This window comes from Pteropus vampyrus, unplaced genomic scaffold (assembly GCF_000151845.1).
Source record: "Pteropus vampyrus isolate Shadow unplaced genomic scaffold, Pvam_2.0 Scaffold1143, whole genome shotgun sequence".
NCBI lineage: Eukaryota > Metazoa > Chordata > Mammalia > Chiroptera > Pteropodidae > Pteropus > Pteropus vampyrus.
The window spans coordinates 20,692-43,098 of record NW_011889924.1 but is presented as its reverse complement, the minus strand read 5'-3'; the positions used below and the strand labels follow the sequence as shown (position 1 = coordinate 43,098).

Here is a 22,407-nt window from a genome sequence, read left to right as displayed (position 1 = left end):
GTAACTTGTGTGGAGGGTGTGGAGAGAGGGTCCCTTCCAGTTTATACCTTGCCCCCACATTTTCTAGCTGCTCCCATTCCTCACTCTGGATAAGCTAATCTGGAGGACCCTGGGGGCAGTGACCTCAAAGCTTCAGGGCCAAACTGTTCTTTTAAGTTCACCATTAACTGAGACCCAGCTCTACAGAGGAGACCAGAACTGCTGACATTAATAGTTAAAAGTTTTAAGCACTAACTAGTGCCAGCAGTGTGATCAAAATGTACTACGTACTGCTCTCCCTTTAATCCTCAAAACCATCCCAGAAGCCATTTAACCAATGGGGAAACAGAGGCCCAAGGTGGAATAGTAACCTGCCAAAAGTCACATAGCTAGTGGGCAGCCAGCAGAGCCAGGATCTGAACCCCTCTGATCTAACTCCGGAGCTGGCACTGTTGCAGCAGCGACACTGCCTCGCTGTGGAAACAGGCACCCTCCACTGTTCACTCTGTGTACTTGGGAAGTCTGGAGCATGAAAGTTTCAGACTTGACTATGAAAGAAATCACTTGGCCATGTAAGGTCTACATAGGACAATCAAGACAATGGAATGGGGAAGTAAGACTCCGTGAGGTGGCAGTCCTCAGGGCCAACCAACCACAGATGAAACCTTTCTCTCTCGCCTATTCCCTCAGTCTCACAAGCTCTCTTGGCATTTACTCTGAGTCACAGTTTCTTTGCAACTCTGTGGATGCAGCATCTTCGCTCTGCTGTGGATCTCCTGGGATAGGATGGTCAGGAACTATTTCAACAGCGACAGGTCCAGGATCTACTTCATCGGGTGCATCTCAGCCAATGCCACCCACCCACGGCCAAGCTCCAGGAGATCTAAGTGTTTCCCCAGGGGACCAACTGTAGAACCCAGAGAAGCCAGGTTGGAGGCCTCTACACTGGGCCTTCAATGGAGCGGAAGCAGCTCCTGGCTCCAGGCGCAGGAACACCTGCGATTTCACAATCGGGTGTCCTTTCCGCTCCTGGGAGCCCGGGTCGGATGTCATCATCAGACTCCTGGACCACCTTGGCCCCAAAACCAGCTGCTACTGCCAGCTAAGGTGCCCTAGAACTCCTTGGAACAATAAACAACTTGTGGAGGAGTCGGCAGGCCGGAGGCGTCAGCCTATAAGCCCAACTACAGCCGCGGTAGAACTATCTCCAGTGGGGCTTTGCAGGTTCAAGGTGGTCCTCCTTCTCTTGCTTACAGCAGGGCTTGTGGAAGGCACAATCGCAAGCAGCTCTCTCCTCTCTGTCTTGAACCAATGCAGGAATAGATCCTGGTCACACGCAGGAAGTACCAGCAATAAAGTCTGGTATCCAAAAACCAACAGTACTAGCTCCGGAGCAAAGTGACGATTGCCTTAATCAAATGACACCACACCTGGCTGCACTACAACTCACAGCTGATCACTCTGGCAGAAAATTTGACTCAGGGGTAGGACCAGCGACAGACCCATTGGAAGAAAATAAGCAGAGCTATTGGGCGAACCCAAAGACAGGAGAACACTGGTGGCTGAAAGGAATGCATGGGGTAGCTAGGTCAAAGTTCAGGTATTTAAGAGAAGAAAATATAAAGGTAGTTCAAGGTAATTACGACCCATGAGCTTAAGATCAGAGTCACAATCCCTAGGAAAGCTTACTAAAATGCAAATTTTCAAACTAATGTGAGATCTAATGTGTCAGGGTGTCAATATAGAAGCTTAAAAATCTGAATTTTTAACAAACTCTCCCTAGAAATTCATCCTACAGAGAGGTTTGAAAATCACTGGCCCCATCACAACACACTTACAAATTAACATGGAGAACAAAGATTCATTTGGTGTGAACCCGATTAAGGAATTTATCTGCCAAGGTGGACTCCCCATGGTCAACTGAGGCACAAATTTTACAAATAATAAGAGCCATTTGTTTACCCCATCTGAGTCAACCACTACAGGAAAACCCTGGTTTCCTCTTCCAACCAAGGGACTGAGAACTGCCCTGTCCAATCAGAACCACATAACTTGGACATCTCATTTACATAAAGAGGACCTAATTGAGAAGTAGGTGAGAACTCTCACCATAAAAGAGGGCCTTCCCTTTGTCTCAGCGGAAGAAAATTTAAGTTGCTACCTGAATCTGTGTCTCCTGGGCTGCAGCTCCTTTTTGCTCAAATATATGCCTTTTATTCTTTATTACAGTATAAAATTTACTTTGGTTTACACCCCCACCCGCTCCAGTTTCTCTAGGGCTATGGGAGAGAAGCCCTGGCTAGAATCAAGAACATGACTCGTCCCACCCAATCCCCTGGGACCTAGAAGCGTTTAGGACCGGAAATGGGATCCGGTCAAAAGCGGCTTGAGGCCTGGTGGGGGCCAAGGAAAGCCCACCTCCTCCACGTCAGCATCTTGTGGGCCCAGGCGCCGGGTTGGGTGGCCTGCGTCCTGCCGGGAGTTGTAGTCGGCTGCGCGGTCCGCGCCTGCGCCCTTGGTACTGCACCGGGTGAGCAGGGAGAGCCGTGGGCGCCGAGGCGGTGAGTCCCGGAGCGTATGGAGGGCGTGGCCGTCCCTGGGGCGCGGGGAGTGGGGCTCCCATCCCGTGTGGGCAACGTGAACTGGTCTTCTGGAGCCCCGACCCAGCGGCGGTCGTGGGGAGAAACGACGGGTGGCGGGCCTCTTCTCCTCCTGGGTCCCCGCCACTGCTCCTTGCGACACGGACGGGCCTTCCTGGGGGTCCTCTGTGGCTGGGCGAGCCCCTCCAGGAAGCGGGATATCTTCACTCGGGACCGCGCTGGGGCTGCACCCTTGCCACGGCATCCTGTTTTAAACTCGCTTTTAGACGTTTCGAGATTTGTCCCCATAAACTTTCCCCTACTGCCCTCTTTTCACGGCGCCCCTTGCCTCTTTTTGCACGCCTTTTTATCCACAGGCCCTGTGAGCGTGGGTTCTGTCAGGAGGGTTTGGGGAGAGGCCATCGGCCCTAAGGGGAAGTGAAGTTTTCATCCGGAAGGGCCGATGGAGAGAAACCCGGAGGGTCGATTCCTTGGAAGCCATGCGGGAAGGTTTGGGTCACTCAGGGGAGGGCTCTCCAGCTGTGAGGCTGCAGCACATGAAAGGTGGGTCCCAAGCCAAAACCGGCACGGTTCCTGGATGCCCTCTAGCGACCGTTAGGTGCCTAGAAGGGGAAAAAGAAGCTTCTTGGTAAAAAGTCCTGGCGACCAAAGCAATCACCATCCTAGAGCACTCGCTGCCTCTGTGCCAGGTGCAGTGCTTGCTGTTCCCTTTCCATGCAGTTGGATCCGCCACAGGCAATTTATGAACTGGATGTTACAGAGAGAGACCTGTGTGTCATTTAGGAAACTATCCCAGGGATGGGATGGGACCGGAGTGTTGTATTTTTTTTCTTGATCTCATCAAAAAGGACAGGTATGTGAGCTGTGTGGGCAAATGCAGAGAGAGAGAGCACCCATAGTGCATTGGCAGTACTGGTCTCCACACCTGCAGAGACATATATGTGACTGCCTCTGTGACCTCAGAGGTTGCACTAAGGCCATTTGGATGTTTTTACACATGAGCATTGCAGGAGTCTCATCACCATTTCCCTCTGGCACTTGCGATGGGACCTGGAACCTGTTATTCAGTCCTCCTAAGCCTCAAGCCTCAGTCCCTTCATCCATATTCAGGGCATTATACTAGCACCCACCTCCTACCGTTGGGTGAGGGCCAAATGAACTAGTGCACGTAGGCGGCTTGGATCAGCACCTGGCACACAGCGTGCTGAACGGGATAACGGTCCTTCGCTATGAATGCAGACCAGATTCCTGATGGCCTGCCCTGGGTAGGCTCTTCTTCTCCTGAGAAAACGAGTTGGAATGCCATGAGGGTCACGGTGATGTTGGCTGAACTACACATACCCCGAGTGGAGAAGAATGAGGATTGATTAGTCGCTGCCTTTGCAAGGCATGCCTCTCACTAAGATGCCCGTGACTGAAGGCAACTAATGGTTACTCATGGCTAGATGGACTTTCAGGGTTACCAGTATTTCAGTGTCGCTCCCCTGTTTCTCCTGTGGCTCACCTATATTCAGAAACACAAGAAAATTGATACTAGACTGGGAGTGGGGATATAGGCCACCATATTCATAGGTGCTCATGTAACAGAAGGAATCCTTAGCCTTTGTTCCAAGGAATTCTAACACAGCTGTCCAATAGAACTCTCTACTGAGCATGTGAAATGTGAATAGTATGAATGAGAAACTGAATTTTTACTTTTAAAAAATTTAAGCTTAAACCGCCACATGTGACTTTTGATTACCATATTGGACAGCACAGTTCTGGAGGGCCCATGGATGGTCTTGAAGATGTTGTAAACATTTTAAACCTGTATGCAGAATTGCATGTGTATGTATATTTTTCTGGGAAGAGAGTCCATGGTTTCCATCAGATTCTCAAAGCCTCCAAAAGATTACAATCTGCTCCTTTAGGGCTTTGGTGAAAATTAAGCAATTGAGGGAGGTAAGGTGCCCTCTGGTAACCACTGTTTTTCCTTTCTCATTTGCTCAGTCCTCAATTGTAGGTGCCCCCCCACCCACACGAGAATTACGCAAAGAAGCAAATTGGCATCTGAGACTTGAGGCCGTGGATAAATTGTACACTGCTGGTAAGGGACGATGGCTGTGACCCTGGGTTGTGCACTCCAGGCCTCCTTGAATCAAGACTCAGTGTTTCAAGAATATGATACTGACTCTGAAGTCTTCCGTCAGCGCTTCAGGCAGTTCCAGTACAAAGAAGCAGCGGGGCCTCATGAAGCTTTCAACAAACTCTGGGAGCTTTGCTGTCAATGGCTGAAGCCAAAGATGCGTTCTAAAGAACAAATCCTGGAGCTTCTAGTGTTGGAGCAGTTCCTAACAATTCTGCCCACGGAGATAGAGACCTGGGTGAGAAAACATTGCCCAGAGAACAGAGAAAGAGTTGTGTCACTGATAGAAGACTTACAGAGAGAACTTGAGATACCAGAGCAGCAGGTGAGAAAAGACTTTGGGATCTGGGTAATTAGACTAGTAGAGTAGGAGACACATCTGGTACTTTATTAGATGTTTTATCTTTGTGTCCTGAGATTTCCCTGCAGCGATTTTCACATTCTCTTTTTCTTGGAATCAACATATGGGTCAGTGATTCTTAACCATTAAATCCAACTCCTCAAGTATTTGGTAAGGCCTCGTTTACTATCCTAAAATGAAATGTATAGATAATGTAACCTACTTACATACACAAAATCAAAAACATCAATATAATTAGTGGCCTTTCATCTGTGGTCAAATGTAGCCCAAGACCTATTCTGATAGCCAATGAGCTAATAATGATTATTACCTTTAAAGGGTTGTTTACAAAAAAAAAAAATAGGCAACAGAACAACATGAACCAGAAAACCTAAAATATTTACTATCTTGCTCGTTACAAAAATGTACCTCAACCCAAAGTCAAGTAGGGTCTAGAAGGTATATAAATGAAAAGGAACATAGTTTATTGTAAACTAGTAACCATTTCAGAGTGCACATGACCGGGCATGAGTGCACCAGAAGACCTCATGAAGTGGTCAGATGCTTGCCTCTCTGCAAAGACTCACTGCAAAGGCAACGACCAGAAATTCAGACTGAAAGAGCTCACACACGGTGGGAGGTATGGATGCTGGTCATGTGGTTTTCCAGAGGCAAACACGCTTGGCGTTTCTAAACAATTAGCAGTATAGTCTCTCCTTGATTTCCGAAGTAGTGCTTTCCTAGAAAATTTAAGTCATAGTAAAATGTGCAAAAAATATTTTGTGTTTATATGACCAACAGGGTGAGGTTCTTGACAGGTTCTTTTGGCCGACATGACCGTTTGAAGGGGGTACTCCGAAGTTGGTAGAGACCCGGAACAATTCTGCACTGGGCATGACCTATACTCCCATCTGTGCCCACAAAATTACTGACAGCCGCCACTTGCTGTCATATCCAAAACACCTCTTGGGGGCAGTGGCCTTGACCTCCGTTCAGAACCACCCAGTAAAGCCTGGTTGGGGCATACACAGCTCAGCACAGGGCAGCGTCTTTGGAGAAGAGAGGAAGTGCTTCTAGTTGGGCATTAGGGGCGCTCGAGACTGGTGTGATGATGGGGCTCAGCAGTTAGCCTGCCTGAACAGGACTGCTGCAGCGCTTCCTGCCCCCGGCATAGAGTGAGCCTGCGGTTTCCCTTCCTTCCTCTCTCTCCTTGTTTGGCCTACCACATACGGTTTTGTCTTTGTGTGGTCTAATCCTGCCCTGCCAGTGCGGTTGCTACCAGCCAAGTGTGTCTCTGAGCACTGGAAATGCGGCTAGTCCAAGGTGGGAAATGCTGTAAGTATAAAAGGCCCACCACTTCAGAAGACTTTGGATGAAAACTAAAGTAGCTTAAATATCTCATTACTAATTATTTATACTGATTACTTTCTGAAATTATGATATTTTAGATATATTGGATAAGTAATGTGTAGTATTAAGATTACCTATTTCTTTTATTTTTCACACAGCCACTGGAAAATTTGAAATGGCTTGTGTGTCTTGCATTATATTGCTACTGGGTGCTGCTGGTCCAGACTTTAGAGTGATAGGTTCTGGTGTTTCCCCCCAGATGGATAGACAGGAAGTGCTCTTGGAAGACTTGGCAGCAGTGGGAATGGCAGACATACCTCCAGACATCCACCTGGAGTCACCCCCACTCCAAGCGATGGGACCTGTCTCCGAGGCCCCGGTAACAGAGGTGTGGATCCCACAGGCAGGGCCACAGGAGCTGAGCTACGGTGCTGCTGGGGAAGGCCACCCCTTCCTGGACCCTGGTAAGGCATGGGTTTTCTTTCCTTCCCTTGATTTCCATTTTGAGAGCTCAGAAGCCCTCCAGGGCTGGGGCTGCATAGAAACCGATTACCAGATGTAATGAGATCACTCTGATAAAGGGTAGGAGGAGGAAATGTCTCTCTGGGATTAGCTGGCCACAAAGCATGTTACATTGAATGGGGTTCAGAACTCTTTTGGCTAATGAGTCTGCTCTAGAAGCCTATTGTTTTCTTTTCATTGTTTTCTTGCAAGTTACACATAATCTTAGATTAACTTCGTAAACATTTCTACATGTACAATTCAATATTAATACATTCATAATGTTGTGAAGCCATCACCACCATCCAAGTCCATAAACCTTTTCATCTTGTGAAACTGAAACTCTGCCCATTTAAACAATAACCACCATTTCCACCTTCCCCCAACCACTAACAACCATCATTCAAATTTTTGTCTCTGAATTTGATTACTCTGTGTACCTCATATTAGTGGAATCGTGCATTTGTCTTTTTTGTGACTGGCTTATTTCACTTAGCATAATGTCTTCAAGGTTCATCCATGTTGTAGCATGTATGCTGAATAATATTTCATTGTGTGTATATACTGTACTTCGCTTATCCCTTTTTCATAAATGTATACTTGCGTTGCTTCTACATTTTAACTATCATGAATAATGCTTCTCTGAAAATGAGTGCACAAATATCTCTTTGAGACTCTGCTTTTCTTATTTTGGGTATATAAAACCAGAAGTGAAATTGCTGGATTATATGGTTATTCTATTTTTAATTTAATTAATTTTAATTATTTTTAATTTTTAATTAAGAAACCACCATACTATTTTCCACAGTGGATGTACCATTTTATATTCCCATCAACAGTGCACAGCTTTCCAATTTCTCCATATCCTTGACAACACTCGTTATTTTCTGGGGTTTCTGTTTTTGTTTTTGATAATAGCATTTCTACTAGCTTCGAGGTCTATCTTATTGTAGTTTTAATTTGCACTTTCCAAATTATTAGTGATGTTGAACATCTTTTCATGAGTTTATCTTCTTTGGAGAATGTCTATTCAACCCCTTGTACACTTTTTTATTTGGATTGTTTTTTGTTGAATTTTAGAGTTCTCTATATATTATGATTATTAATCCCTTATCAGATATATGATATACAAATATTTTCTCTATTCTGTGGGTTGCCTTGTTACTGTGTTGATATTATCTTATGATGAAGAAATTTTTAAATTTTTCATGAAGTACTCTGTGAATACTTTTTTTATTGCCTATGCTTTTTTTTTTTTTTTTTGGTCATATCTAAGAAATCATTGCCAAATCCAGTGTTATGAAGTTTTGCCTTATATCCTTCTAAAAGGTTTATGCTTTTAGGTCTTTGATCCACCTTCAGTTAATTTTTGTATATGGTATTAAAGGCCCAACTTCATTTTTTAATGTATATATTCAGTTTTTCCAACACAGTTTCTTGAAAAGACTGTCTTTTCTCCACTGACTGATCTTGGTATGTTAGTTAAAAATCATTTGACCGTATATGTGAAGGTTTATTTCTGGGCTCTCTATTCTATTCCACGGATGCTGAATTTTATCAAATGCTTTTTCTGCATCCATTGAGATGATCATGTTTTTTATTCTTCATTCTGTTACATTGATTGATTTTCATATGCTGAAAGATCTTTGCATTCCAGGAACAAATACCACTTGGTCATGGTGTATAATCCTTTTAATATGCTGCTGAATTTGGTTTGCTAATATTTTGTTTAGGGTTTTTGCATCAGTGTTCATAAGGGATATTGGTGTATAGTTTTCTTACAGTGTCTTTTTCTAGCTTTGGTATCAGGATAATGCTGGCCTCACAGAATGAGTTAGGAAGTGTTTCCTCCTCTTTGATTTTTTAAAAATGTTTGAGAAGCATTGGTATTTGTTCTTCTCTAAATGTTTGATAGAATCTACCAGTGAAGCCATCAAGTCCGGGGCTGTTCTTCATCAGGAGATTTTTGATTACTGATTTCAGTCTCTTTACTAATTCTGTTTCTTTATGATTTAGTCTTGGTCGGTTTTGTGTTTCTAGTAATTTGTCCATTTTATCTAGGTTATCCAATGTGCTAACATGCAGATTTTCATAATCCTTTTCAGTTATGTACAATAATTAGTAATGTTCCCACTTTAATTTTGATTTTAGTGATTTCAGTCTTCTTTCTTTTTTAGACCATCCAGATAAAGGTTTCTCAACTTCGTTGATCTTTTCAAAGAACCAACTTTTGGTTTCATTGGTTCTCTCTATTGTTTTTCTAGCTTCTATGTTATTTATTTCTACCTAATCTTTATTGTTTCCTTCCTTTTGCTAACTTAGAGTTTAGTTTTTTTCCCTTTTTCTTAGTTCCATAATTTGTAAAGTTATATTGTTGTGGGATCTTTCTTGTTTATTAATCTAAGTATTTATAGCTATAAATTTCCCCCTTAGTCCTGCATTCCTTATGTCTCATAAGTTTGGGAATGTTGTATTTTCATTTTCATTTATCACTAAGTATTTTTTAATTTCCCTTGTGATTCCTTCTTTGATCCATTGGTTAAGAGTGTGTTATTTGTTTTTCACAAATTTGTCAATTTTCCAGTTTTGCTTATGTTATTGATTTCTAACTTCAACCTGTTGTGGTTTGGGTAAATACTTCGTGTGGTATCTATCTTTTTAAATCAATTGAGAATTATTTGCGGGCTAACATATGGTCTGTATTCTGGAAAATGTCCCATGTGCACTTGAGAAGAATTTGTATGCTGTTGTTATTGAAGTGTTCCATAACAACACTTAATTCAAGTGTTCTGTAAATGTCTATTAGATTGAATTAACTTATTGTGTTTAAGTCCTCTATTTCCTTGCTTATCTTCTATATGGTTCTGTCCATTACTGAGAGTGGAGTATTAAAGTTTCCAACTATTACTGTAGAACTGTCTATTTCTACTTTCATTCCTGTCAGTCTTTGCTTTATATATTTTGATGGTCTGTTATTAAGTACGCAAATGTTTATAATTATTATATCTTTTTGCTGTATTGAACATTTTATTAATATATAATGTCTTTCTTTGTCTTGTATTTTTTATGTAAAGTCAATTTTGTCCAATATTGGTAGCTGCCCTTGCTCTCTTTTGGTTACTACTTACATGAATATATTTTTCCATCTTTTCACTTTCAATCTGTTTGTGTCTTTAGATCTAAAGTGAGTCTCTTGTAAACAGCATATAGTTGGATCATATGTTTTTATCTATTCTGTCAATATCTGTCTTTTGATTGGAGAGTTTAATCTATTTACATTTAAAGTAATTGATAAGGAGGGACTTCTTGATCATTTTGCTATTTGTTTCTGCTATACTTTATAACCTTTTGTACCTTATTTCCTGCATTACTGTTTACTTTTGTGTTTAGTTGACTTTTTTGTAGCAAAATGTTTAAATTCCTTTATCATTTCTTTTTGCATTTATTCTATGGCTACTTTCTTTGTGGTTACCATGGGGATTACATTTCATAGCCTGAAGCTGTGATACTAATTTGAATTTATAACATATTAACTACAATAACATCCAGAAATGCCACTCCTTTACAGCTACATCCCCACTCCTTTTGGTTGTTGATGTCACTAAATTATGTCTTTATGTATTATATGCCCTAAAACATAAACTAATGGGTTTTAAATGCATTAGTCTCTTAAATTATATAGAAAAGAAAATATGGAGTTACAAACGAGTTACAATAATAATAGCTTTTAGAATAATAATTGTGTTTTTAAAAATGTATTACTTAAATCATGTAGAAAACAAAAAGTAGAATTATAATCCATTGTTAAATAATACTAGCTTTTATAATTGTCCACCTGTTTACCTTCATCAAGATACTTATTTCTTCATATGGCTTCAAGTTACTAACTAGTGTCCTTTTTATTTCATCCTACAGAACTCCCTTGAGCATTTCTTGCAGGACAGACAGGTCTAGTGGTAATGAACACCCTCAGCTTTTGTTTATCTGGGACTGTCTTAATTTCTCCCTCACTTTCAAAGGACAGTTTTGCTACATCTATAGGATTCTTGGTTGACAGTTTATTTCTTTTAGCACTGTGAATGTATCAGCCTCCTGCCTTCTGGCCTCCACAGTTTCTGATGAGAAATTTGCTTATTTTCTTATTAAGATTCCCTTGTATGTAATGAGTCTCTTTTCTCTTCTGCTTTCAAAATTATGTGTTTGGCTTTTCAAAGTTTGATTATAATGTATCTTGGCATAGAGTGATTGGGGGATCACTTCATGGATTGTATAAATGTCTAACATTTTTTTTTTAATTTAAGAAATAAAGAAAAGGGGAAAAAAGAGCTCTATCCCTACACTCATCTGAACTTGCATCTTGATATGAATACATGTTATGAATATATCAGTTTTCATTTGTTTTTAGGCATCTACATAAACCAGTTACATATTTTTTCTTTGCCCAAATTAAAAATGCCAAGAACCAGTTATAAAATCAGACTGCCATGAAGTTACACAAAGACAACTATAATTACCTTTAAAATTTTATTGAAATTCAGGTTCAGAATTTAACGATTTAATACAATATTGTATTGAATATTTTATAACCTGTATTCCTACTTGCTTTACATGATTTCTGGGCACAATTTTTAAGAATTGATACTTTCTGCCTAATTTTCCATAATATGCCAAATATACATGCATTAAAATCTCAGGTACTTCCCTAAAATTTTCCTTCCCTTTTTCTTTAAATTTTTATAAGAGTTTATTTCAGCCAAATGGATAACATATGCTGGGGACCAAGATCTCAAATGCTCCCAAATTTTTTATCATGTCAGAATTAAAGAAAATAAGCTCAAATATTGAAAATTTAAGACATTAATATTGCAGCCACTATAATATAGAAAAGAAAAAAAATAGTCTTAATTGTTTAAAATTGTTAACATTTATTGTAGTAATACAGTATGATTTTTTAACCTAACTATATGAATTTTTCATTAAAATGGTCACCCTTTCCTATTTTAGCATGCCCAAAGTTATAAAAATCTCTTTTAAAGTAATTTATACTGAATTAATGCAAAAGTAATTGTGGCACTTTAGAAAAGACATTTATTCTACTCCATATTTTAAGTATCTAAGGTACAGCCTGATCAATAGCAGGTTACTGGAAAAAAACATAAAGCATGGCTTTCTTTAAGGAGTGGGTCACTTGGGATCATGGAGTAACATTGAGATCTGATGAATATTCTGTAGTCTCAAAAACAGCATAGTCACTTGTTCCAACCCTAGGGAAAACAAAATAAATATTAATTCCTTTTCTGAAAACTTCTCAGAGTCTTACTTATTGAAAACTACCAACATAATATCGCTCATCAACAAATTACTTTTCTTGCTAGGTAGGAAAATGACTTCTGTTATTTTGAGTTTATTTATAATTGAATATTTTGGGTCTGAAAAAAATGTATTTTGGTGTGACTCATGAGTTCATCTTACTTGGAGTTTGTCGAACTTCTTAGATGTTTGTATTCATGACTTCCATCAAATTTAGGAAGTTTTCAGCCATTATTTCTTCAAATATTATCTAGTAATATTTAATTATAAATCTTTCTTCATGTGCATCCCCATTACCCATGTTAATTTGCTCCTCTTAGCAACAGTGCCAGGTACAAAGATCACATATGCCAAGTAGCACTATTACTCTTGATTTTAACACTTTATTCTCTAAAGCACAGGAAAGTCCAATGTATTTAACAAGAGAGAGATAGAATGAATTAAACAAGTAAAATATACCAACTAGTAGGAGAGGAAACGACCCCTTTCTCATCACTCTTAAAATAATATAGTATACTTTTCAAAATGACGCAAAACTTATTATTCCATAATTTAAATGTTACTTGCATTTTTACTGCCTTTTTAAATGAATAAAAAGATCTTCAGTGTATTATGTGAAGCACATCCTATTGTAGGCTGAGTGGAAAGCTTGGCAGAGTGGAGCAAGAAATTTAAAAGTAATGGAAGAAATCAATTGATTTTATATTAAAGTTTGGCATATATTTCCTGTTAGCAAAACATGAAGCCGTTGGCATATATGAAATGGAAACACGCACGTACACACACACACACACACACACACACACACACGTGCACGCACATCTTTATCCATTCATTCATCGATGGACACAGGTTATTTCTATATCTTGGCTATTATAAACAATGCTGCAATGAACATAGGAGTGCATATATCTTTTCAAATTATTGTTTTCATAATCTTCAGATAAATATCCAGAAGAGGAATCATTGGTCCATCCCTTTACTTTCAATCTATTTGTATCTTTGTATCTAAAATGTGTCTCTAGAACACGGCATATAGTTGGATTTTTAAAACTCAGTCCGATAATCCCTGCCTTTTGGTTGAGTTGCTTAATCCATGCACATTTAATCTTATTTTTATATGGTTAGGTTTACACCTGCCAATTTACTTTCTGTTTCTATGTCTTGAATCCTTTTTTTTTCCTCTATCCCTCATTTACTGCTTTCTTTTGCACTAAATAAATATTTTACTTCCCTTAATGAATTTTCAATATTTAAGTTATGTTCTTAATTGTTTCTAAGGTTTAGCATATTCATCTTAATTTACCATAATCAGCTTCAAATTTATACTAAATGCAGTGAGACATAGAAATATTTCTCCTATATAGCTCTATTCCCTTTTAATGGTATTACTATCATAATATTACATCAAAAATGTTACAAACTTAACAATACATTATTATAGGTATTACTTTATATAATTTTAAGACTGGTAGAGCTGAGAGATGAAAGGAAAACAAGTCTATATTATAGCTTTTGTTATGTTAACATTATTTGTCACTTCTGGTTTTCTTCATTTTTCCTGTGGATTCGAGTTACTAACTGAAGTTGTTTCTTTAGCCCAATACAGTTTTGCTCCCACTCACCTCATTTGTGTGTTATTGGCAAATATACTACGTTTCTATGTGTTATATGCTCAACAATGCAGTACATATATATATTGTTTTATACAGTTGTTTTTAGAATCTTTTAAGAGAAGAAACAGAAATTTGTATTTATACTGTCTTTTATAATTACATAATTACCCTTACTTGTGCCCCTTGTTTTTTCTTGTGGATTCAGATTACCATGTGAGATCACTTGTTTTCAAACTAAGGAACTTCCTTTAGTATTTCTTGTTAGGCAAGTCTGCTATCAATATATTCTCTCACTTTTTGTTTATTAGAGATACTGTTATTTCATATTTATTTTTGAAAGATAGCTTTTCTGGATATAAGATTCTTGGTTGACAGTTTTCATTTTTCTTTGAGCACTTCAATAGTATTATTCCACTGTTTTCAGGCCTCCCTTGTTTCTGATGAGAACTCAACTTTGATTGGAGTTCCTTTAAAAGTGACAACTCATTTTCTCTTGCTGTCTTTCAAGGTTTTTTATTTGGCTTTTAGGATTTTTACTATGATATATCTGTTTGTAGATCTCTTTGTGCTTATCCTACTTGGAATTAATTGAGCTTCCTACAGGTGTAGATTAATGTTTTTCAATACATCTGAGTGGTTTGGGGCCATTATCTCTTCAAATATTTTCTTCTGCTCCTTTCTCTCCTCTCCTGGTTCTCTCACTATATATCTGTCGGTGCATTTAATGGTGCTCCACTTTTCTCTGTGGTTCCATTCATTTTCCTTCATTTTTTTTCTCTCTATTCTTTTGATAGCATAATCTCTATCGATCAGTCTTAAGTCCTTAAGAATTAGTATTCTCCTGACAGTTCTAATATACTCCTGAGCTATTCTAGTGAATTTTTCATTTCTGCTATTGTACTTTTAATCTCCAGAATTTTCATTTGATTTTTTTTGTAATTTCTATCTATTTACTGGTATTCTCTATTTGATGTGATATGACATTATCATCACAATTTACTTCTTTAATCATGGTTTCCTTTAGTTCTTGGAACATATTTATAATGGCTACTTTGAAGTCTTTATTAAATTCATTATGTAGCACATGTCTTACCATTTTTTTTCCAGAAACTGAACATTTTAGATAATATTACAACTCTGTGTTCTTCCCCCTTGTTATTGTTATTTGCTTGTTTGTTTGTTTAGTGAATGGCTGGATTATCTTAGTGAAGTCTAGTCCACCTTGCAATGTTAAGCATTTGATGTTGCCCCTCAAAGAGTACAACCTTGGGTATGCATGCAGTCACCCTGAAATGACAGTAGTTTTTGCAGGGCTTTCTTTGGCTGTCTCTTTCCCTGATCAGACACAGCTATTAATTACCAGCTAATTGCTCTATTGTTTTCAACAATGCCCTGGAGCATAAATTGTTCTGCAGACTAATCTAATCAAATTCAAACACTTTTGATGGCTAGTTCCTGAGGACAGTTTTTGAAATTTGTTTGGATCCCAGGAGGGCTACTCCCAGTTATCTCTTTACTCAATTCTCTTCTGCAAACTAGTCAGCCTCCAGGTTAGCCTGTATATTCAATAAATCTATCAAACTCTTCCCACTTGCCTTTAATTACAACCTCCACTCTTTTTGAGAGTGCCCTTAGGCTTGAACTTCTACTCTGTTGCAAATGACATCTGTTTCCCTGAGAAGATACACAGCTTATTCTCCTAGGCCAGATCTCTGATACATTGCTCTGGAGCTGGATATGAGGATAGTAGTGTGCTTATCTCTGAGTAACATTGCCACTTTAGGAGCTGAGCACAAGGTCTGAGCCTCACGTTTTCTTGGCTTGCCTCTCCAAGCTTGGAACTACTTACTGCCTTACAATCACAATTATAAAAAAACCACAATTGCCTTACAAGGGCAATTAGGGCCCTAGTATTCTCAGCAATACTACACTGAAGGTGGATCCTCTGTCTCAACAATGGAGACTAAGTAAAAGGAGCCCCCACCTCTCAGCCAGAATTGCCTAGAATTTAGATGAAACAATTGGTAGCTGCGGGTACAATAAGAAATGCTGAGGTCCTGCTCCTCCCAGGAAGATAACCCTCTAACAGGGAGGTGGAAGAGAGTGTGCCCTAGGCTCTGGGCTACACCAGTCCAGAGTGGAGCTGGGAAGGGAGCTAAAGAGAAGTTGTGGTTTAAATATTTAAGGCTCTTGCTGTTCTTGGGGAATTTTAGCATTTTTTTTAATTACACGTTTCATAATCTGCTGTATGCCCTTAGAACCACTTTGAAAGACTTTAAATATTTGGATTTTTATCCTTAATAATTTTTACCAGTTTCACTGGTAAGTAGATCCACAGAGCTCCTCATGGTATCAAGTTGAAAGTCTGTCTACCTCCCTACATTTAGATTATAAATCAGTATTTTACACCTAGGCCTTTTTTATGGTCTGCTTATTTCAAGTCTCAGTATGCTCCCACCTTTACTTAATGGAAGCTTTCCTTTGATCTATGATCTCCAGTTTTATTTGACCTGTGCCATATTACCCTTTCATCCCACTCTTAGCTTTGGAATCCAAACAAAAACAGTGTAGTGAATGTAAACAGAATTTTATTTGAAATGCATTTTTATTTCTTAATCTTTTTTGTGTGTAGGGGAGTTAGGTCTACTTTATCAATAAAGAGCTCAGATCCTTAAAGAGAGAAATGCTGAATAGATTCCACTGAAGACAGGGAAAAAATAGTAAAATCAAAAAAGAGTCCAAAGCAAAAACAATCAGACCTAATTCATATTACAGTCTAATTATTAGGTAAAGGTTTGTGTATGACTTTTTTTTTAATTTGGAAGCTTTTTTCTTTTTCAATTACAGTTGGCATTCAATATTTTATATTAGTTTCAGATATAGAGCATAGTGATGAGACATTTATACAATTTATGAAGTGATCCCCCTGATTAGTCTAGTACCCACGTGGCGCCATACATAGTTATACAATATTATTGACTGTGTTCCCTGTCCTATACTTTACATCCCCTTTACTATTTTGTAACTACCAATTTGCACTTCTTAATTCCTTCACCTTTTTCACTCAGCCCCCCAACTCCTTCTCATCTGGCAACCATCAGTTTCTTCTCTGTATCTATGAGTCTCTTTCTGTTTTGTTTATTCACTTATCTTGTTCTTTAGACTTCACATGTAAGTGAAACCATATGGTATTTGTCTTTCTCTGTCTAACTTATTTCACTTACAGTAATACCATGTAGGTCCATCCATGTTGTTAAAAATGGTAAGATTTCATTTTTTGCTGAGTAATATTCCATTCTTAATCTTTTAAAATCTTATTTTCCATGAAAATATAAAATATTTTCATCCACTTCCTATGGTTCGATATAGTGCTATGAAATTCAACTTTCCATCAAATTAACTTGCAACTGTTATTTTAATAATGCTAATATTTTAATAATGCTAAAAATCATCCTGTATTTAGATCTCAAATCATCAATTTCCAACCTACATTTTATTATAGACCAATATTCTTTGCCAGAACTGAAGAAGGCAAGGAAGGGCTGTGGAAAAGGAATGTGAGCCACAGCAGGGGCTCTCAGTGAGGAAAGGGTCGGTAGAACTCATGGGGAGAGTGAGTAGTAGAAACTTCTGGTTGTCCTTAGATTGACAGTAAGAAACACTGATTGTTATTTGGGTTGATTTCAAGGGAATCCACTTCTAGGCTTCAGCTGAAACAAACAAAAAGACTGCTTTTGCTTGTTGCCAGCCCATTTTCCATTTTAATTTGAAAATCTCAACTGAGATTATTGCAATAAACAGTTTCATAGCTTCTGCTTTTACCCCTCTCTCTTCACTTGGTACTCAATAGCAGTACTTCTCAGCTTTAATATGCCAGAACTTTATGAAGATTTACTTTGTATTTTGGCTCTGACCTAAATAAATCTATTATCAAAATATACAGATGGAATTTAGTGCATTGATGTCAGCACAGAATTGATTCACACTCCTTTCCATAGATTAGAGGAGAATAGCTTTGAACTGAGCACAAAAGGATGTTCTCTCATTTTTGTATTGTTCTTATCTTTCAAAAATGAGAGAAGTAAGGTGAAGTAAGAATAATTGAGGTGGAAGTAGATATTAAGCAGCCATATGTCCAAGATATCAGCCTGAATTCTGGAAAAAAACCTTTGATAACCCAAACTATTATGCTTCTCAACTTTCTGATGGCCAGGATATCCAATACCAAAGCTTGACATGAGCTTTCCATTGGAGCATAGAGAAGAGGCATGGGTGAAGGAACTACAAGATTCCAAAGAAATTAAACAGTTACTGGAGTCCAAGATAGGTAAGTAATTGTTCATTGATATTAGAGAAGAAAGAAAAGAAAAATTCAACCTTAATCGGGGTAAAAAGTTTTGGATTCTATTTAGGAATTTCTATATTCCTACTGGTACTTTAATATAACCCTTCCTTTTTCCCTCATGTTCTTTTTTTTCTGTGGGACATAGTGACATATGCAGCTTCTGTTTCTTCTCCCAGGTTTTGAGATCGGGATAGAAAATGAAGAAGATACTTCAAAACAGAAAAAAATGGAAAATATGTACCCGTTTCTTGTTACTTTAGAGGGGAATGCTCTCCATGGTCCCATTTTGCCAAAAGACTATGTACAGTTAGAAAATCAATGGGAAAACCCCCCAGAGGATTTACAGACAGATTTAACAAAACTTGTAGATCATCAGAACCCCTCTGCAGGAGAGACAGCTGAGAGCTCCAGCTTGGAAGAACCTCTCAACCCTAGACCCCATAAGAAAAAAAGTCCAGGAGACAAACCTCATCGATGTTCTCAGTGTGGAAAATGTTTTGCCCGGAAGTCACAACTTACAGGGCACCAGAGAATTCATTCAGGAGAGGAACCTCATAAATGTCCTGAATGTGGAAAAAGATTTCTTCGTAGTTCAGACCTCTATAGACACCAGCGACTTCATACAGGGGAGAGGCCCTATGAATGCACTGTGTGTAAAAAGCGATTCACTCGGCGGTCACACCTTATAGGGCACCAGAGAACCCATTCTGAAGAAGAGACATATAAATGCCTTGAGTGTGGGAAAAGCTTTTGTCATGGATCAAGTCTTAAAAGACATCTGAAAACTCATTCGGGTGAAAAACCTCATAGATGTCACAACTGTGGGAAAAGTTTTAGTAGACTGACAGCTCTTACTTTGCACCAGCGAACTCACACTGAAGAGAGACCGTTTAAATGTAATTATTGTGGGAAAAGCTTTAGACAGCGACCAAGCCTTGTTATTCATTTAAGAATTCATACAGGGGAGAAGCCATACAAGTGCAGTCATTGTTCTAAAAGCTTCAGACAGAGAGCAGGCCTTATTATGCACCAAGTCACTCATTTTAGAGGACTTCTTTAAGAATTATTATAGGAAACAGGTCCTACAGAAATTGACACTAACTCAAAAACAAATCTTAACCTGTAGCAGCAGTCTGTCTTGGAAGAATCTTTTTTTGAGCTTATAAGAGTAACTTTTTTTTTTTTTTTACTATTTTAAAAATCCATCTCCCAAGGCATATGAATTCTAGAGTATCCACCTATTCTTGTAACTTTCCTAGATTTGATTTATATTGTCTGTACAACTTTTTTTATGACAAGGAAAATTTTTATGTCCCAAGCCAACCATATCAGATGTAAGCATAAAGCATATAGATAGGGTCAATATAATAGATAACCATGTCTATCTGACATATCTATTATAGCAGCACCATAATTATCTGTTGTCATGAAGGTGATTATATTAGTTCAAAGCTTTATATGTGTCCCAAGTTGCAAGAAAGGAGACAGTGTATTTTGTCAAATAATAAAAATGTGTCAGGAACACATGAATAAAGAGGATTTCATTTGCCTCATAAGAACTGGGTTATTTCCATTGACAATTTTTATGTTTAAGGAAATTAAGATTTTTTTTTTAATTAAGATTTTAACCTTTAATTTTGAATTCTGCAAAGTTTGCTAGTCTGCTTAGTTGGCAGCCTGGGGCGATGCTGTTTTAGAGCTATTAATTTGATTTCTTTTGTTCAAAGAATAAGTAAGTTCTATGTGGGAGAATCCATTTGATAGTTGAAGTCATACAAATTGAACCTAATTTAATTTAGATTGACTGAGGAGCCAGTGCCCAGTGCTTTTTACTCTCCTTTACTATTCAGCTATATGTCTCTCAGTGCTTTTTAAATTTTGCTCATTCTTTAATTCATAGCCTCCCAAAGTATGTGTCACAGAACACTTAGTTCTATAATATATTTTAAAAATAAGTTTGGGAATTCCTTCCTGCTGTTCCTCTTTTCTATATTCACAGTGCACATCAGCATATGAGAATCTCTGACAGGTCCTTCAGTAAAGACAGAAAAAGCACCTCTTTTTTCTCAATGTTTTGCAAACCTATTTGACCCCAGAACCCTTTTTTCGTGTGTACCCAGTAACAACCCACAGAACTAGTATTCTGAAAATATTCCTTGGAATGTATTACCTTTAACAAATATTTCTATAGCTATCAGTATAGTCTTGTTGCTTTTAAGCCTAGTTATCTCCAGTCGTTTCAAGGGTGTTATGAAAAATTCTTTACACATATATGTTTTTATGTAATACACACTCAAACATACATACATATCATTTTAAAGAGGTGAGGGTCACTAATCCAGATAATTTTTAAGTTGCTCAGTGATTCACGTCCTCTTTGAATTTTACTTATAATCACATACACACATTGCTACTTATATAAATTGTTCTTATATAATCATGATAATGACTCAAGTTTCTGTAGCAGGGGAAGAACTCTTTGTCAGTTAAAGCTGTTAATACATGAAAACATTCATTCAGCCTAGTTCCTTGTTATAAGATATAACAAATAGGATATTCAAATATTTTCCCTTTATGAAGATACCAGTCATCCTTTCCTTAAACTAGAATTAGGGGAAGTGTATTTTTTCTATTTCATTGAAGTTCTTGGAAGTCATATTTATTATAAGTATTTTTGGGGTATCTACTATATGCCTAAACTAGTCCTTCTATAGGCTTAATGGAAACTATAGTAAAGAAATTAATTCATGGGTCAGGTTCATAAAGAGTTTATAATAATTTTAGTTAAGAGTTGGGAAACAAAGGGAGAACAATGCAAGAGAGTTTGTGTTAAGTGCCAAATCATATCAAGTGCTAGAGCCAGGATATATCTTTAATTCTTGTTGTCCCAGTCCCTGTATGATGCTGCTTATAAGTGTAGGGTTAAAATTGAAATCTTAGTAGCAATAAAATGTAATGGGGGAGGAGTCGGAATGTAGAGATGAAAAATACCGAATGTAATGGCTTCTCTTTTCTCTTGTGGAATTGCATCCCAACCAGAATAGTGCCTTAGAATGGATGTTCCCAACTGCTCTGTATCTATGCAATATTTTAATAAAGTGGAAATATATATGCTTTTTTCTGCTTCAGTCGCACTAACTGTTTGCACAACTTAGAGCTGCTTCCATGAGCAGTGGCAATAGCACCACAATTGACTCCTGCCCCCACCCTAAGCTGGAATCACTTTACTCTCTGTAACCATGGTGCTGGGTTTATGCATCATTTTTAATACAGTCATTTTTAGCTAATAGGATTAGTTGCAATCATAATATGAGCTGCATCCTCCCCCTCATCTATATCATAAACACACATGACTGGATTTTACAAGGTAGACAACATTCATTATTCATTTCTTTGTTACAGTGCCCTGTATATAATAAGCACTAATAAATATTTGTGTCAGTGAATCAAGAAATATGTGAAATAGTTCTTGGAAAAAGACTATAGTTAGAACATTGTGTGAATGTGCCTAATCATACTTCAAAAAGACATAAGGGCAAAGTACAATGCCTACCTCCTAAATACTATGAAGGGCAAAAACAGTACCCACCTTGTAAGAACTATAAAGATTAAGTGAAATATATTTTGTTCAGTCCCTACACAGTATAAGCTTTCAATAAATATCCATTCCAGCATGTTGTATTTTAATTCTTTGTTGTTTAATGATAAGAGCATTTAAGGTTATGGATTTTCCTCTAAATATGTCTTTGGTCACATCCCACAGTTTTCATATATGTTTGCATTAATCAGGATTCTCCAGACAAATAGAACCAATATATATATTCTATTACAAACTGGAGAAAAAGGAAAGCCAATAGTATACTTCGGTCTGAATCCAAAGACCCGAGAACCAGGGGAGCTGGTATTATAGTAGAACTCTTTGTCTGGGACCAAAGGCCTGAGACCTGGGAGGCCATGGATATAAGTCCTGAAATCCCAAAGCCTGAGAACCAGGAACTCACGTGTCTAAGGGCAAGAAAAGATAAAGTTCCTAGCACAAGAAGAGTGGGAATTAATTAATTCTTCCTCTGCTTTTTTATTCTATTCAGGCCTTCAGAGATTGGATGATGCCCACGTACATTGCTGAGGGCAGATCTCTATACTCAGTCTACTGAGTCGAATGCTATTTTTTTCTGGAAACACCCTCACAGATACATCTAGTAATATTTTACCAGCTATCTGGGATTTTCTTAGCCCAGTCA

At 38.1% G+C, this 22,407-nt stretch overlaps 1 protein-coding gene across 3 annotated transcripts; it reads left to right on the top strand.

The window, feature by feature from the left end:
• The first annotated feature begins 2,406 nt into the window (after positions 1-2,406).
• Positions 2,407-21,292, top strand: ZNF449 (zinc finger protein 449). 3 transcript variants are annotated; one of them, XM_011386343.2, is made up of 6 exons: positions 2,407-2,540; positions 4,582-4,665; positions 4,769-5,029; positions 6,654-6,858; positions 18,035-18,148; positions 18,343-21,292. In XM_011386343.2, the coding sequence occupies exons 3-6, from the start codon at positions 4,862-4,864 to the stop codon at positions 19,224-19,226; spliced, it is 1,371 nt and encodes a 456-aa protein (XP_011384645.1). In that variant the 5' UTR covers positions 2,407-2,540; positions 4,582-4,665; positions 4,769-4,861; the 3' UTR covers positions 19,227-21,292. The 3 variants fall into 3 exon arrangements, with proteins under 3 accessions (XP_011384645.1, XP_011384644.1, XP_023382355.1); XM_011386342.2 differs by having other exon boundaries at positions 4,582-5,029; XM_023526587.1 differs by lacking the exons at positions 2,407-2,540; positions 4,582-4,665; positions 4,769-5,029 and adding an exon at positions 5,067-5,684.
• Positions 21,293-22,407: the final 1,115 nt, after the last annotated feature.